General features: G+C 40.5%; 1 protein-coding gene across 4 annotated transcripts in view; it reads right to left on the bottom strand.

The window, feature by feature from the left end:
* LOC146497733 (A-type potassium channel modulatory protein DPP6-like) overlaps nucleotides 1–18,614 on the bottom strand; it is a 97,533-nt gene that overhangs the window by 42,342 nt on the left and 36,577 nt on the right. Inside the window, exons 1-2 of one of the 4 annotated variants that reach the window (XM_085142037.1) lie at nucleotides 9,871–10,473; nucleotides 9,581–9,699 (exon numbers count right to left, since the gene is read on the bottom strand). The exons of the other annotated variants lie outside the window; for them this stretch is intronic. Of the exons in view, the coding sequence (XP_084998163.1) occupies nucleotides 9,581–9,646 (66 nt within the window). The 5' untranslated portion in view covers nucleotides 9,647–9,699; nucleotides 9,871–10,473. Of the gene's footprint in view, nucleotides 1–9,580; nucleotides 9,700–9,870; nucleotides 10,474–18,614 lie in introns of those variants that run through there. 4 annotated transcript variants of the gene reach the window in all.

Genomic DNA, 18,614 nt, shown 5'->3' with positions numbered 1-18,614 from the left:
GGTGTGGTCCAATTATCTCTCTTTGTATTTAAAGGTTTCAAACCCTGGCTACCATCTTTTGTCCAGCAACTCCCAGGGATGATGGCAGGTACGAAATAAAAAGACAAAGGTTAGTCAAAAATCAAAGAAATGAAGTGGTATGAATACATAAGTAAACTAAATGTGCGCGCTTACAAATAGCACAAATGTATCCGAACCAATCAATAAAGTTATTGGTAACTAAAATGTATTACTATGTTCAAATGAAGAATGAAAATACAAAAGTTACCGACTTTAGAGTGTGGCCACGGGTTTGGCCATCACACTACTCAACGCTGTAAGAAGCTGTACTGAACATTTACCAATACGAGATTGCCCTTATCTGTCTGAATTTATTAGATGAATGCATTTCCACCTCAGAGTTGTGAAACTTATGTACTGTATTACATAAAGTACATATTTATTCAATGCTGTGGTTTGTAAAAACTTAAACATAACTCACTACAGAACAGGTTTTACCAACTTTTATCGTTTTTTTCTGTCTTATAGTAGTAAGTCTGAGTATGTCTTGTTTAAAATGAATGGGTCTTTTGATTTAGTGATTATAAAAGTGTTTCATAAAGACCTATATGGTAAAAAGTAGAAAGGTTCACATTCAGAGGTAGGCAGGCTACAGAAACACATCAACATTCGACCTGGACGAAGGAGTTCATGGTACAACATTTGCTTAGGTTTAGCTTTAGAAAAAGCTCAAAGCTCCCAGTCTAAAGACGATATTACCAGTGCACTTTGTGGGGACTGTGAAGGCCATTTGAGTACAGTGAATTCATTGCCATGTTGAAGAAACTTGTTTGAGATGATTTGAGCTTCGTGACATGGTGCACTTTCCTGCTGGAAGCAGCCATCAGAAGATGAGTACACTGTCCTCATAAAGAGATGGAGGTGGTGAGCAACAATTTTTTAGACAGGCTGTGATTTTTAAATGATGCTTAGTTGCTGATAGTACTGTAATCTGATGTGATCTGCTGCTGCTGCTGTAGACCAACCCAGTATAATGGCAAAGCATGTAATAGACACGCCAGTCCATTGTGTCCATTTCATGCTTTGCCTCGCCAAAGCATGAAATAGACACCGATGCAGAAATTGCATTACCAGCAGGAGGAGAAAATATATTTAAAGCCAAGAAGTCGCTTGTGGGCAAGGAAGGTATGATGTCCTTTCCAGGATCCTTAATCGCCAGACACGATTAAGCAATATGACTAACATGTTTTTACATGTACAGTTGTATTAATAATGTCTGTTTAAATGCTTTGCCGTGATTATTTTCATGAAAGTTGCTCGTACTGCAGCCTTTGTCCTGACACTGGATTGGTTAGATGATCTTGTTATAGCTGCACGATCTCAAGGTTTAACATATTGTACATTCTGAGATACTTTTCTGCATACCTTAGTTGTAATGGAGTCTTTTTTTTTAGTTGCTGTAGCTTTCCTATCAGCTCCAAGCAGTTTGGCCATTTTTCTTTAACCTCTGACCTCTGACTAGGCATTTCCACACAGAGATTTACCGCTCACTGGACATTTTCCCTTTTTCAGACCGGTCTCTGTAAACCCTAGAGATGACTTTGTGGGAAAAATCTCAGCAGATCAGCAGTTTCTGAAATAAATAAACCATAAAACGTTCAAAATCACCTTTTTTCCTTATTTTCAGGCTCAATTTGAACCTCAACAGGTCTTTTTGACCTTGTCTACATGACTAAATGCATTGAATTGCTGCCATGTGAATGACTGGTTAGATATTTGATATACGACCAGTAGAATATGTATATATAATAAAGTGAGGGTATAAAACAGTAAGGATTTGTTTCAGAATAACTAAGTTATTGTCATTTCTGTTAGGATCATCAGCATGAGCTTCTATGTTGTATACATTTATTTAGTTAAGAGCATTAAGAGCGTATATTTTAAAATAGAGCTGCTCTCTCATACAGCCCACTGTTATTAAAGTGTCTCAGCTCTGATTGCTTTAACTGTGCAGAGTGCTTTATCCCTGTTTAAAACGCTCAACGCTTCACCCACCTACTCAACCACAGAACAGAGAGCTCCACTCTAATTCACTTACATAAAAATGCATGACAATTATCACCACAGCTTCCAGAAAACAAACCCTACAGAGATATATAGAATCTAACCTTAGATGCATGGTTTCTTTTCCCGGGTGTTCAACGTGTTTAAGAATATAGCAAACTGTAGGAGTTTGCAGGAGATGTTGAGTTTTCTGGAAAGCTCTTAACAAGTGAAAAACTGCATCTGTGTATAAGTGGAAATGTTGACCTTTAGCAGCATTTCAGATGCAGGCTGGCTCTCTGCATCAGGCCATCTCCTTCTGTCAGTCTGTGTGTGAAGAGCACGCTTGCATGCGTTACAGCTGATACAATAAAAGCTGCATCAATAAATTAGAACCGGAGCCATTTCCACCCTCTTCTCTACAGACACACATCTAAATAAACCCATACCGGCATCTCTAAAAAGACAGAAAACCCCAAGAGAGAGGACGCAACAAGAATTTTTCCCGATCTATTTGTTGCTATTTCCATTCTGTTTCAAGACAAAGGGGCTGTAAAAAGAAGGCATCTTTTAAGGTCAAGCTCCCTTTACCCCCCTACCGCTCTCTCTCTCGCTAATCCTCTCTCCCTCCCACTTTCCCTTTGTCTAAGCATCTCTTTGTCTCTCTGCTTGCTGCTGAAGTGTGAAATGGATCTTTCCTGATCTTTGAGCACCTGGTTTCCAAGGGAACCAAGAGAGCTGTTTGAGTCAGATTTGCAGTGAAGATGGTGCTCGCTGGTACAGTGCAGCAGGGACTAATATTACCGCTGACTGCCATGTGGGAAACAAGGGGCTTGAGAAATTAACCTAGGATTTAGGGGGGAAAAAGAAACAAGGGAATGTAGATGTTTGAAACTCAATGTATCCTTTCACTGTAATGTAGTCGCTGTCTCAGGACAGTAAAACTTCAGAGTGAAGCAGTAGCCTTTGGACATAGGGGGAAACTTTTCCTCTGGAACAGCATCAATAAATCATGGCCATTCATGAGTGAGATTAAGAATTCATGCCAGCTGGCTTTTGACTCATGAATAGTAGGACACCAGCCTCAATGTGCCCGTCCAGCCTTTGTCCTTTTTGAACTGCAACTCAACTGAAACAAAGGAAAACAACAGGCTGTTTAGATGACATACAGTAACCTGGCTGTGGATGTGATAAGAGAACAGGAGTCAGGCCACTTCTTTAGTATTTAGAACCGGGGCACATAAGTCAGCACACGTAATCAAAACATTAAGAAGAAGCGCGCTCAGTCATGGCCAAAGATAACCAGAGAACTTATACTTTTTATACCTCTGAAAACATGATAGAAGTTTTGAGGTAAAGTAGGAAGTTGCAAAAAATTACAATCATATAATCAGACTAGATACTCATTTGCAACAGTATTAATACCAACAGTGGCATCTTTGCCTCCTCCAGCTGACACAAAACTTCACACAGCGTGCTCTTCCCCTCGCTGCCAGCCGAACAATAGCACAAAAAACCTGCTGAAGCATCTTAAAAAACCCAAATCCCTGTCCTCATCAATAAAGCTCCTGTTTCAACAGCAGTACTGAAGTATTAATCAGTCTGTAACGTCAATAAACCGTGTTAACTTAACAGCACACCACAATTATTTGTGTCTAAACTGTTTTTCTAAAGCCCCAGATTGAAGCTGACAAAAGTCTACCCACAAGTAGACAGACAGCAGCAGCCAAAATTAACAACTCTATTTGATCAGCAACAATAATATGCTGCCAAGTCACCAGAAGCAAATGAAATAAACAGGGCTGTAGCCAAATACATTTGCACCAACCAGTATGGTTATCGGAATCCAGTTTGAAATTCTGGCATTGTGACAATCCTACTCACGAGAATCAAACTGTGGGAGCTATTCTATATAACACAGACAATCAAAGTAGGTGAATTAAAGTAAAAAGGAAGCATGAACTTACATTGAGAGTAAAGATACTGTATAGAAAAGGAGTGAAGCAAGAGTCTTGGGCCGCAATACTCTGAAAACATCTCTCTGTTTGTGCATGACTTTGTGATCCAAAACACCGAAAACATGGAAAATTCTCCTAATTTAACTTTGTTTTTAACCACAGCCACCTTTGGCTTTCTTTATTATTTGATGTTTATAAAGACAGCAGAGCTGATTAGAGTCCTGGTGTGAAACAGGCCTGCGCAGTCAAAGAATTAATGTCAAATTAATTACTAGCAACTATAATAGCAACTGGAAAAGCTTTTGAATAGTAATAAATTGGTCCTTAGATGTGAAATTAATGATAAGTACGGCTACGTTTCATCTCTGTTAGGAAAATTCTTTGCAACAAAGTCTTTGGGTCGTTTCTCTCACAGCCACAATTTAACATGTTAAAACTTTTGTATCGTTTCGGTCGCCTTTTGTCAGCACTACAGAAGAATAAAGAAACTTGGCTGGTTAAACTGACAAGCTCTGCTGCACCTTATTCTCTTTTCAGCTTTGTAGACAGCTTTAGCGTTTGTGCTTCTTCACTGATGAGAATCTAATAATATGACTAAGCTACTGTAGCAGAGCTGCAAAAACTTAGCAAACGTCTCCATCTGTAAGATGACCCTCAGCTCGCAAGGCGCTCCAATCCCCAGAGAATGTTTTCAGCAAACGTCCCTAGCTGCTTCACTGATTAATGTTCACCATCTCAGTGCTAACTTTGTCTTTCTACCATTTGGTGCTGATGAGCTGATGGTGTACAGCTGGGTGCAGCTGCAGCGTAACTCGAAAGTGGGGGGAGAGTATAACAAACCATAAAATTACAGAATTTAAAACTGCAAAAAAACAACATAAAAAGGTTAAATGCCTTTATAGAGATGAGGGAAAAGATCATTGGAGCCATTCTTACTATAAAAACTTGGACCTGTACAGCTCTGAACCAAAAACTTTTGACCTACTTATTTTCTGTGAGTGGCAGCGGTCGTAGTTGCGATGGCATGGCAGTAGTATTAGCGACACCAATGATATACTGCAGTGGTAAGTGAGAAGAAGACAAGTGCACTGAGTGGTTCTTTCACAACAAGTCAAAACTATATTAAATGATTTATGCTGCTGGCTTTTATGCCATTATCTGTGTTCACCTGGGGATAAATTATTCAGTAACCGATGAGGTACTTATATTCTTCCGTGGTCTAGACACTTCAGTCTTTGCAGGCAACAGCACTGTGTATGTTGACCGTCTTAAATTATATTACACCCAGCCAGCCACTCATTTAGAAGTAACGTAAGGGCCGCACTCATCTTATTATGAGTGGCAGTCCAGCTAAGCGATTCTTATCTTTAAGACTCTTTATCTTGCACACAAAGTCAGAAACATGGCTTAAAACACACATGTTCTGAGATGAAATGCTGTGCAACTATACTCCAAGTTAAACCCCCCAAAAGGCAAATTACGCATCCATCGACTCATCTACAGCTTACAGTAGGCACTAAACAGCAACATCACAGAGAAGTCTTCTTTACTTGACAATCAAAACTGTTGCAGAGATTCAGCAAAAATTACGTAAACAGTGCAAAGTGTGCCAAACAATTTAAAAATAAGGTTCCAGCATTTCTGCTTCTTGTATTTTGGCATGAGAACAACATGTTTACCTCATTATTTTGCTCATTTGTGCACTAGTTCTCTCTCCAGGTGGATTTTCTTTCTTGTGAAAATAGAAATGAGACTGAGAAACTTCACCATCTATGAATGTGACAGTTAATGTGAAGGGAGGCCACAAAGTCAAGTTCATCCTACAGTCCTGGCAGACCCCACATCAGGCCTTCTACACATCCTAGTGTGTGTTATTTAAGACCCCAGGCACACTGGCCTAGAGACCAGCCAAAGATCATTTGGTAAACACCAGTCACAAAGGAAAAGTTGCTCCTTTCTAACTGGCAGTTGTTTGAAGTTGGACGCAGTCGTGAAACTGGTAGCAGATTGCTGCGGTCACCAATAGTCTGCACGGAAGACACGATTTACCTACAAACACTCGCAAACTACTCAGCAAGCAGCAGAGAAACTGAAAAGTGCAAACCAAACTGGATACACAGACAGTTCCCCTTCAAAGTAAAAGTTGTGCTTTAGCTCTGCAACCAAAACAGTTCAAATGGCCCAATTTTGAAAGCCGTCTCCGTTTCTGATTTGCGTCACACTTTTTCACACTACCACTCAGTGTTTAGTTTACCACCAACCATTTGCCATCCGGTCATCGACAGGTGCCTAAACCAGTGCTACTCAGGCCTAAACTGCTTTAGCATGTTGCTGCTTTGTAGTCTCGCATTTTGCTGCTTTTGATTTACTTGAAGTCACTGAAGCCTTCTGTGGCCTTTATAAAGACCTTGTTACTACACTGCCAGCTTCTTTCTCACTACATGCACACTAGAGATCCCAAAAATGAGCCAAATATTGAAAAATGATTGCAGGCAATGATTTAATTCAATTTTATTATAGCACCAAATCACAACAACAGTCGCCTCAAAGCACTTTTATTGTAAGGTAATACAACATTACAGAGAAAACACCAACAATCATCGGACCCCTTATGAACAAACACTTGGCGACAGTGGGGAGAAAAAACCCTCCTTTTTAACAGGAAGAAACATCCAGCAGAACCAGGCTCAGCGACAGGTGGCCATCTGCTGTGACTGGTTGGGAGTGAGTGGGAAACTTTAATGTTTCCCCAGAACTAAAAACTACATCAAGGTAAAGAGGCTTACAGTGTTGCTATGATTGAAGGTTCACTGATTTCCTGGGTGACCCATCCTCATGTTAATAGTCTGGAAAAAAAATCACAAGACAGATGGGGAGGAAATCCAGTCTGCGAAGAATAAATAATTTCTGTACGCCTCAACGATAAGAAGAAGCCTCGGGACAAAGTGGGAAATGGGCGTTGTTTTCAGGCGCACAGAAAAAAAAACAAAAGCAGAGATATAAAAAAGTATATTCTCGTCTGCGTGCGCCTCTTCATTTGTTTTTGTAGGAATGGATAACAGAAGCTGGGGAGGAGATGAGAAAAGTAAAAATGATAAAGCATTAAAACTCCCTGACTCTATTCACTAGGGACGAGGGAAAGATGGAGGTTAAGATGGTTTTTTTGAGAAGACTCAAATCGCTGCCTGCCTCTGAACAAAACTGGCTCGGCTATCTTTCAATCATCAGAAGAACTGTTGCACACAACAGCGTGACTGAAGTGGAATCACTGGAGAATAGATCAGCTGGAAGTGCCCCTTGCTGTTTTTAAAATCCCCCTTTTTCAAATTGAATGCTTTCTCTTTAAATATGCTCCTAAAAATTAAATCCATTTTCAGTTAAGAGGAAAAAGAGGACAGCTTGTCTTCTTTCAGAATAATTACCTGCAGAAAAATAAGGACCTAATATGATAAGGGATCAGGAAAAAAAAATCTGCAGCATTGAAATTTCATTTAATGACGTTTGTGTACTCATTTAATTCACCTGGTAACGGGTTCTCTTTTTTCCCCTGCACATCACCTTTGATTCCCCCCCCCCCCCCCCCCCCCCCCGTCTGGATGGGTACTTATGGTTTAAATGACAGCCCTGCTACCTTGAACAAGACAATAACCAATAGCATTGAACAACAGCAACTACAGTAATGGAGGAGGCATGAAACAAAAAAAATATTGTGCAGTGGCAAATTTGTGCGGCGCCTTCAAACCATCATGATAATCAATGATGCTAGAGTGTTGCAGTGGTGCTCAACAAAAGAGAGCAATAATCATGGCGTGTCAGATAAAGAGCATGTAGGTACATTTCCTGGGCGTGTAACGACTTTCCTAATGAAGGCAGCTTTTGTTTTTTTTGTTTTTTTTAAAGAGAGAGAAAAAGTTTCCACCTGTTCCCCTATACAAGTTTTATTAAGGCTCTATGGATGAAGTGCACAGCCTGCATTACAGACAGTGTTCAAATCTCAGATGTGTTTGCTCCCTGCACGCTACTTCCTCTGCTATGATATCTTTATCTCTCTGCCTCTGTCTCCGCACCATTAAAGAGCAGACACACAGGCGGGCATTCGCATTTGAAGCTGATATTTCCAACGAGCAAGGTCACTGTTGGAGCTACACAGTCAGCGTTATATTTTCCAAGCTTCCCATCCAAGCAGGAAGCATGCTGCCTGCTGTTGTCTCATGCAAAGTGTTTTGCACAGAGAAACAAAGTAAGTCGAGGCCGGTCGCATATAGAAATCGCTGGATGGGAATAAAGACATACTGCTCCTTTCTTCAACAAAAGTGAAACGTTTGCCGCTTGTGCGTGTGATAGCTGTGTATTATGTGAGTTGCAGTGATGTGCAGATGAGCCCATGTGCCTTTAGCTTTCCGAGCTCTCCTTTTTTCATGTTTGACGCCCGACTTCCTCTCAACCTTCAAAAGAGCTCACATGCTCTCTCTGTCTCTTTCTTCTTTAAAAAAAAATTGATCTGATTTCACGGTTAAAGATCTGCTGTACCGCTGTCGACTCCGCACTCTCGCTTTTATAAATGTATGAATGCGACGCAAAAATAAACACTTTACACCTAAAATATTCAAAGGTGCTGTGACTGCACTGGAGAGACGAGAAAGAAAACTTCATGCAAGTTGAGGCACAGGAAGCAGTCAGATGAGTTCCACTTTTACAGATGCTACACTTCATTACGCGCTGACCAATCAGCAGTCACAGTGAATAACCCTCATCACCTCAGTGAAATTAACCTTTATTATGAGTCTTGTGTATTCAGTGCTGCATTTGAGCCAAAAAAAAAAAACAATGAACAGCTGTTATGCAACTAGTTTTATTTTCGACATGTTTCTGCTCCATACGCCAAACGAGCTGATTTTGGTGAAGCACTTTTCAACCTAAATTATGCCATCAATGCCAGAAGCTCAGTTATGTAAACTCACAAGTAGTGTGTGTGTGTGTGTGTGCCATTACATCACCTCACAGTGTTCCCTATAGCCTCATACTGAGCACAATTTAAACTGAATTAGTTAACAGAACACAGAGCAATTAACACCCACTCTCTCGCATTCTGTTTCTTTCCATTTTTTTCTCTGGCACACACAGTTGCTCACATGCAAAATGCATGATTTTGTCAACTGAACACCCCCCTCTACAGACACACACACACACACAACCAAACATTCCTAAAAACTCTGTGCTGTCACCAGAAGCTGTCAAATTGTTAATGAAAACAGGACACCAACAGGTTCCATTATAGAAGCTACACATGTGGGCTGAGGTTTCAATAGGAGCTCATTCAATATTTAGGCAGAAGTTTAGAAGGAGGCAGCATACATTCAACCTGCAGCACTCAAAATCTTTTCCAGCTGCTGATTTGTGAGTCAAACACACAGAAACACACATACACGCAGACAGATAACATGCAATCTAATAGAAAGCCAGGCTGTTTCGAATATGTTTCTTTGATTTTCGTGAAGAAGAAAAAACTGTTTGCGCCTCCGCTGCTTCCGAAAGATAAGGAGCGGAACAATTAGGAGTCAGCTCCCCTGAAGACCTACCTGATCCTGCTGCTGATGCTGAGCCACTTTCCCCGGCCCGTTAGCGGCGTCTTTTGCCGAAGTCATGACGCCAAATCAAGAAGAAAAAGAGGAGAGAAGAGCCGCGCACACGTCCGCTGCTGACAGGTGCAGAAAAAATGAAGCGGAGAAAAGAGGGGGAGCACACCGAGAGAGAGAGAGAGAGAGGCAGAGAGAGAGAGAGAGAGGCAGAGGGAGAGGAAGAGAGTGAGAATGCGCGTAAAGTGTTCGAGGCTATCCACGAGTGATTTGCTAGAATAACGCAGAGATACCGTGGGTGCAGACGGCGCAAAGTTCAGCAGCTGACGTGCAGAAATCTGCGGACCGCTGCCATGTGGGAGGTTCGGTTTACCTCGGAGCGGGAGTGGTGTAATCCACGACAGCTGGATGTGCTTAAAAAATGTCAAAAAAACAACAACAACAAAAAACCCTACATGATTCTTTTCAGTTAATTAGATTCGGTGCTACTTGCGGGTCTCTTATTTGAAGAAATTGTCAATTTAGAGGAAGTTTCAGGTTCTAAGTTTAACGAAAATGAAAACCGAAAAAGGTCAAATTGACTTCTTTGCAGAACTTAGCACCACCAGGCTGGACCTCTCTGCAGTGGAAACGGAAACAACCGAGCTATGCCGCCAGCTGCTGTGCCAAAAAGTGATTTCCGGTATTTGCCAACATATAATTGTCGGTATTTAACGTGATGTAAATGATTAATTGGATTAAAATCTGTGAAACGTTTCAAAAAAATATCTCTCGTGAATGATATCAAGTCATTTTAAAGCAGAAAGAACATTTCTGTCAGAGGTAGAAGCTGCAATCATTTTTTTTTATATCTTTTATGTATGCATGTAAAACTCTCGGTGACATTTTGCAAAAGAGATCGGGCCAAGAGGGCAGCAGAAATTGCAACATATATATATATATATATATATATATATATATATATATATATATATATATGAAGATATTTTAAGTGACCAAAAAGGGCTGAATTTTTTAAAATGTGGACATCAATAACATAACCCCCCCTCCCCCTGCAAAACAGGTCATTTCTGTATTTTATATATAACCCCTTTGTGAATCCGGTTGACTGCAGACTATTTATCCGTATAAGGAAATGTATTAGACAAGACACACAAAAACACTGCACTGCTCCTTTTCGTTCCTTGCAGAATGTAGAGGGGAGCTCAAGGTTTTGTCCTTCCACCTGGGCCTATATTTAGTCTTACCAGACTCCTCTCTGCTCAGCTCTGAGCTTGCAGCAACTGATAATATGGAGACCTGTCAGCTTGTATCACATCACTGCGGGCACTCATTATTACTGGCAAGTCCATTATACAGGAAATGGAAACAAGAATCAATGCGAGAAGAACAAAATACTTTCAGTTATAAGCGTGGACTCTTTTCAGATGGGATTGGTGCTCCTATCTTACTAAAGTTTGAATACACTCATGGCTGTTAATGCTATCTACATCGCAGTTTGGGGAATGGATTTGCATAGAGCGTCTATAGCCATAAAAATCATATTCGCTCCAGTGTACTGCCACCGCTGCTGTACTGTATGCCAATAAAACAAAGGCTTGCTGCTGGCCTCGCTCTTGAGAAGCAGTGTTATATCGTCCTCCCACATCGAGCAGAAATAGTCTCGGTTCCTGACAAAACATTGTTTATACTGTAACTTTCTCACCGTGCGCCACATCTCTGCGAGCACACACAATCCACATTCTTGTTAGCACAGCTTGCCTGCCTATTTGTGCCACACACACAGCCGCGCACACGCATGCACGCAGGGTGCTCTCATGCTGGAGAGACAGTTTCTTCTGAAGTCATGTACAGTCTGTGCAGGCCTCTTGGCCTTTTGAACCGATCATCTGCTGGGGAGAAAGGAACTGAACAATCCCAGAAAAAGAGAAACACACCAAAAAAAGTCAGTGATGCGAGTCACTGACACAGCCTGCGTATGAGAATGAGGGAAAGATTCTCTAGTTGCAATAATGATTTCATCAGCGGTCTTGTTGCAGCCCTAAGGGCTAATTATTGCTTGTTTACAAGCGAGGTGATGGCATGTTATCTTTCTGCAATCTGTGCATCAATACATTAATAAGAATAAGCAGAGCAGACTCTAAAGATCAAGGTAAACATGCAAAGTTTCAAAAGCATATAAAATCATAATATTAATACTTATTGTTGACTGCTTTTGCTAAGGTAACCATTAAGAAATACACCATGCATTCAAGGATATTCTACACTTAGATCTGTTTTACTTACTTGGAAATTTGGGGAATTTGGGAATTTGTGTGTTGGCTGTGAGATCAGGAAAAAAATGCAACAGTACTGATTACACTTGAAGGAGTCTCGTGCTCAGCTGGAGAATTTCTTCAGATCTTTGGACTAAAATCTTTAAGGATTCACTTCAATCCAAATATCTGGGCCCTGAGAATCATCATATTCACTGTTAAAAATCATGCTGTGTATGCAGTACCACAACAGAAATAACTATGAGGTTTAATACTTCACAAATAATTATTTCTGCATGCCAAATGATGGCACTGAGCGCACTGGGCATTCTTCTTCTTCTTCACTCACTATGCATTTACACGCCACTCTGCATTTAATCATTAGTTATTATTAATGTCGTGTGCTCTTCCACAGCGTGTCTTTTATCCTGCCTTGGCAGATGGCTGCCCCTCCCTGAGACTGGTTCTTGAGAGATTTCTTCCTGTTTAAAGGGAGTTTTTCCTTCCCACTGTCGCCAAGTGTTTGCTCAAAGGGGGTTGTTTGATTATTGGGGTTTTTTTCTCTGTTATTTTCTCTGTTATTAGGTCTTTATCTTACCTTAAAGCATCTTAAAGGGAATGTTGTTGTGATATCTTACATCTGTCTGCTGGTCACAGTTTACTCCTCTGTGTATTTCAAGAGTTTCGACTATAAGCTGGGATCACCGATAAGTATTGTATTTATCAACAAAATTTAATCCTTGGTCATGTTTACTTAAAGCTGTTACACAGTGAGGGTTTTTTTTTTTTTTGAGTAAGCTCAGATCTGTGCATCACTGTGTCAGTAAAAACCATCCAGTCTGCAGCAACAGAAAAATTTAAAGCAGATAAATGGACCAGCTCTAGAGAATGTAAAATGCTACCTGCCCAAAGTGAAGATGGAAAAATGGAAGAAATGAAACACGCTGAAGCAAGTGTAGAGACAAAGTGGTTGGACACAATGATAAATTTTCACAGTGCTGCAAAATGAAGCTCATATCTTTCTGGCTGGATGATGGGACTAAACACAGATAGTACCAAACACAGCATTTTGGTCCTGCTGTCATTGCACAGCGCCTCACACGGCCCGAGGGAACCGCACAACCAGCTCACTGCCAAGAATGGTTTCAGCACCACGGCCGTGGACAGCTCCACTGACACAAGAGCGGAAAGCCTGTTTACGATTTAATCCTCAGTGTGTGACCGTCTCTGTCCTGCCTTTATTATCTGTTTTCACTCACAGGCTTTCCACAGCTGCTCAGTGAAAAGATCAGGAGGAAGAGGAAGGGGAAGCAATTTCCTAACAATTAGCTGCACTAAATTTTTTAAAAGTTTTTAGCAGACGCGAGAAGCAACAGGAAACAATTTACAAGATAAACAGCGTTAAACGCAGCGTGCTTATTCAACCAGCAGATCTAACCAGCTCTAACAAACAAGAGATGAGACTCAAACGCGGTGAGGGCTATGGCGATTGATCACAACACATTCGATGAAACAACACAGGATCAGGTTTAATTGGAGAAACAAAACAAAGTGGAGCCATTTAGGGTCAGAGCACGCCAGCAGACCCTGTTTCTTTTTTAAAAACAAGGCTCACCTATTAGTCAGTTTCTATTAGTTAACTGGCATTAAATCCATTCATGTTTTACTCATTTAGCAGTTACTCATATAGGCTGCACTTTGTCTGCAATAGCCCTTCGAAAAGCTTCAAGCAGTAAATGCATCTTTGCTTATATTACTGGCAGATCTTTCCTTTTCTTTCCACAAGACCCACAAAGTGACATTCATTTAACAGTCAATAAACGCTGTGAAAGCCTTCAACTGCATGCTAGTGCCCCCCAGTGATCACTACTTGTCCGACACCATGAAGACTAATTAATATTGAGGATTTTTTCACAGAAATTGTGCTTATTATATTAAAAAACTGTAGTTTAGAGTGGAAGAAAATATGTTGCAGGGGATTTTGGAGAGTTAATAAAGTGCTTGTCCACGTCTGCCAATGAGCACAGCCATCAGCCTGTCACTTAAGACCGAAGAGAACAGGAAGAAGAGCAAGAGATGAGGCCGCCTAACAAAGGCCAGGGCAGTTTTGTTGGATAAACGATCATTATCAGCTGAACTCTCTCCGCAGGCCAAGCAGCACAGCAGAAACTCTGAAAAGGCCACAGCCATAGAAAAAAAGGCAGAAAACCATTACCTACCATGTGTTTGCATAAATGCATCCCCCAGGGGTTTTTGTTCTAGTGCAAAGAAAGCACAGCAGCACTATGTTGATGAACAGGGGACACACACAATAACATGAACATCTGCGTAATGTAACGCAAAACAACACAACAGCTTTGCAACAAAATACACCCTCTGCAAATCTAAACATTTAGTGTAAAGTGTGTCAGAGAGGAGCAAACTCAGAGGCTGATGTACGTTTTCTAGCTGCTGTAGTGTTATTAATGTTTTATACTCATATTTTACCAGCTTGATATTGTAACCGACATTGTTTTCATCCAGAGAGCTTGCACCTGTCATCACTACAAAATGTGCTCCTGGAGATTCTTAGCGTACCTGGAACCTCCACAAATTGAGTTTTGGCAGGTGTATCTCAGCCTATCTGTCTGTATTCAGATGTTGCCAACATTATAACATGGAAACTGTGCAAGATGAACTCCTGAAACTTTACAGCTGAGATCAAAAAATCTTCATTTGAATCTCAGCGAGTTGCAGCGTGAGCATATTTTCTGTATACGATGATGGAAATTTTTAGGATTCTGCTCTTTGTCTATGTTAAGCTGACAGTGTTGGGGAGTAACGGAATACATGTACCGCCGTTACGTATTTAAAATACAAAATATGAGTAACTGTATTCTGTTACAGTTACCGTTTAAAAAGGTGGTGTTCAGAGTACAGTTACTTTGTTGAAATAAATGGATTACACGGCGGTACTTCCTGTTTCATATTGTCGGGGGTCAGGACTCTTTGGGTTTTGTTTGACAGCTACGTTCTGTTGTTCCAGGCGGGAGCGTTACAGTTGCCATGGTTACAGGGTGACGCTCTCTCTCTGCGTGTTTCCTGGGTGAGAGAGGCCTTTTTGTTGTTGTTGTGCTAAGCTAATAGGCAGAATGCTACCGGTATAGCTCTAAAGAATGTAGCATCATAGGCAGCGTAGTCCGTGCTGCAGGAAGAATGGACTGCCATACACGTTATGTGTCTGTGAGCGAGGGAGGGAGAAAAAGGAAAAGTACGAGCTGTCATCGAGCAGAAACGGGAGCTGGAAGCATGTAAATATAATAATAACCACTGCAGCCAAAAAGAGTGCCTGACGAGCCAAGTTGTAAGTAAGCTATTAAGACTCGACTGTACGCTGTGTTCGTGTTTTCCTCCGAAATAATAAGTTCGGTTGGAGCAGCCTTTCAACGCCTCTCTCTGTCTCTCGCAAGCAGAGTTGACCCAGACAACAAAGTAAAGCTAGTTTTCGGCTACGAGCCCGACACGAACCCGACGTATTAGCCAGAGGTCCCTTTACTACGGTTCGGAGCCGCAGACCTTCAGTAACAGTAATAAATCACAGCAATAGTACATTCATGTAGTTGTAAACAGCATGATAATATATTAAGTAATCCAAAGTATTCAGAATACGTTACTCTCATTGAGTAACGTAACGGAATACGTTACAGAATACATTTTGGGGCATGTATTCTGTAATCTGTAGTGGAATACATTTTAAAAGTAACCTTCCCAACACTGTAAGCTGACCTGGTTGACTGGAAGGCTCCATCACATCATGCTTTGTCTTTATGCTATCTTCTATTACAAGATATTACACTTGTCTGCACACTTTTACGTGTAATGTTCTGATTATATCCTGTGACCACGGGAGGTAGATAAGATGTTTCTGGTTATTATTTCAAGCAGACTGCTGTTGCAAAATGAATTAAATCTTTTTTTTAAGAAAATGTTGTGGAAATTTGAAATAAACTGATGTACACAAACAGGCTGTAAAACTACAATACAGAGCGCAACAGCAGGCTGCAGGGCTTTTTGCAAAGAATAATAACAGAATAAGAATAAGTTATCTGTGTGCCATTCTCACAGGATACAATAATCACAGGAGCATAAAATGCAAAAGATAACATTTTGAGATCTGTTTGTCTTGTGAAAGAGGATTATAGAAAGACAAAGCATGTCACTGTGGCCAAGATGTAAAATTTCCATCAAAACTTGTATTACAAAGAAAAATGTTATTGTCTGACAAACATGTTTCAGCTTGTGGCCCGTGCACACGTCCAGAACTCACGCATCTTGCAGCCTTTTACTTGTGTACTTGTGCTGAATATAGTAAAAGTATTTAGCCTATTTTAGACTTAATAGGAGAGACCTCTCAGCAGAGTTATACCCGCCACTTTTTTTCCTGAGACAATTCAGGGATTTTAAAAATCACAGAACGATAAATGAAACAGAAATTCCACAATGAGCTTGTTCTGAGCAGGCATTTGTTTGTGTGCCATAAACACAGAATATACTTGAATAATTTTGTTGTACATGTAGAATGACAATAAAGTGCTTTTTTATTCTATATTTTTAAGCACTTTAGATAAAACCTATCTAAAAAGAAGACATTTATCTTCAACCTCTGCCCTGCTATGACATGTCAGCCGGTGTCCCAGCCTGCCTGGTATTTGCAGAGCTTGCATTGGCTTGTTTCTATATTAAACTGTTTACTGTTACAATCTTTTTTCTCCTCTGGGACAATAAAGGCTTTCTAAATCTAGTTAACACATGAAAAACAGAAAGATTATAATGTAGTTTTTGTGAGTACATTTACAAAGCGACTCACTTTAAAACAAAAAACTGTAGACGAGAATTTATAGGAGTCGTTATAATCAAAACCAACGAGGAGCATAAAAAAAATAACAATGAAATAAGATAGAGAGCTTCTTTTTACTTCATGGAAAGCCTTCAGGAAAGCAAAGACAGGCTGAAAAATCCGGGGCACCTAAGGTAAAGACCTGAGTGATTTGAACAGCAAGGAGAGCGCAGATATCAAACTGCGGCTCACAATATATCAGCAATCTTACTCTGTGTGATTATAAAAAGCCTTAAAAGCAAAAGTTTTAAATCGAGTGTAGAACTTTGAGTGCAATGATGCACAAATGGGAATGGTAGGATCTGATTCCCAACTGCGTGTTTAAATCCCTGAGACAGCTGGAGCTGAAGGCAAGTAATTTACTTATAGTTAATGGAGATGAGGAGAATTACAGCGTCCCAAACGAGAAGAAATAAAGACATGGTGTATCTTATCAAGCGTAAGCTGTTCTCCTTAACTAAAGGAAAATATCGAACAAATCAAATAAATTGGCTTGATTTTGGGTATCTTGTCTGAAGGGGAGAGGAGTGTCTAAAGGGGACTTCAGGAATATATAAAAAAAAATAAATTATTGTTTGCCACCATCTACTTCAATGTAAACAAAACTTTTTGAACCGTATGTTTTAATCTGCTCATTATGCGCGTTTCCAGTAAAACCCCATCAATCAATGAGGGCGGCTGATTTAGGAACAAGCTGTTTCCACTCAGCTGACCTGCCAGCTGCCAGCATGCCCGGCTCAATCATCAGTCATGCCCCTAATGCCCTCCGGCCTGCCGTGACTCCTTCAGCTGTCCAACTGGCAGCACACCTGCCTCGCTTACTGTAAATACTGCTGTCCGCATCCCGGTTCCTGCCTGCCATGCAGCGGCCACAAATCACAGGTTAAGGATAGAGATGCCGTGCGGGCAGCAGTTCATCACGGATCGTTACTGTACTTAAGGGTCATCAATTCAGTCCTGAGAAAACACGCCTCCATATGGAGTGATGAAAGGCACAGAAGTTTTCAGACTGTAGGCACAGGCAGTTTTTCACTGTCTGGACATTACAGAGTGGTAATTAACAAGTCTTCAGGTCTTTAATCAGATTCATTATTGGTCTTTTACCAAGAGAGGGCTTTCTGGGGGAAACAATTAATCTACTATTGTCTTGTCTTGAATTGGTTGGAGACATTAAAACACAGGGAGAAAAAAAATTACATTAACTTTGAATGATTCCTTAGCCTCTGGACCTAATTCTTTGACCCTCATCAATACTTGAGTGTTTTTCTGAGAAGGCTACACCTCCAATAAACTCACTTGTTAACTTATGACAACAGCATCATTTGGTTCGCATTACTCCCTGACACTGAGCCTGTGGTGGTTTTTTTAAACAAATATATTACGTGTTTAGCATTTTTAAAGCTGGAAACTTTCAAAGTTTTCATAATGTGCAGTCCTCTGCAGCAAGTCAAATTTGAAATGGCTATATTATAAGTAGTATTAGTTTATTACCTATTACTTGCATTTGCTTTTGCAAGCTGACCTCTTGATTTTTCCCCCTTATTGGCTGCTGGCATTTACACCAAATCCAATAAAACATTAACGAGGTCAGCGCATCCTCCCACTACCTTGCTGATTCCTGTTGAATGCTGAAAATGTCAAGATTTAGATTATGCAGAGAGCGCCTCCAAGACAGTTTCAGGTGAGACAATACTGGCAAAAACAACCACTCGGGTCAATTTTGAGAAGCTTCCAGGCCATGTTTCTCGTAAGAAGTGTCTTTTTGACATGAATTAAAACAGGCGAGTGTTTAATGAGTGGTTGTATCATTTGCATATGTGATGTTAAAATTTCAGAAAACTTGTTATACAATAAATAATTGTCTTAATGTAAACAGTTGCCAGGAAAAACTAGGAAGAAACTCAGA

The sequence above is a fragment of the Neolamprologus multifasciatus genome, chromosome 18 (genome assembly GCF_963576455.1).
Source record: "Neolamprologus multifasciatus chromosome 18, fNeoMul1.2, whole genome shotgun sequence".
Classification (NCBI taxonomy): Eukaryota; Metazoa; Chordata; class Actinopteri; order Cichliformes; family Cichlidae; genus Neolamprologus; species Neolamprologus multifasciatus.
The sequence above is the reverse complement of the archived record's forward strand: the minus strand, read 5'-3'. Positions and strand labels throughout refer to the sequence as shown.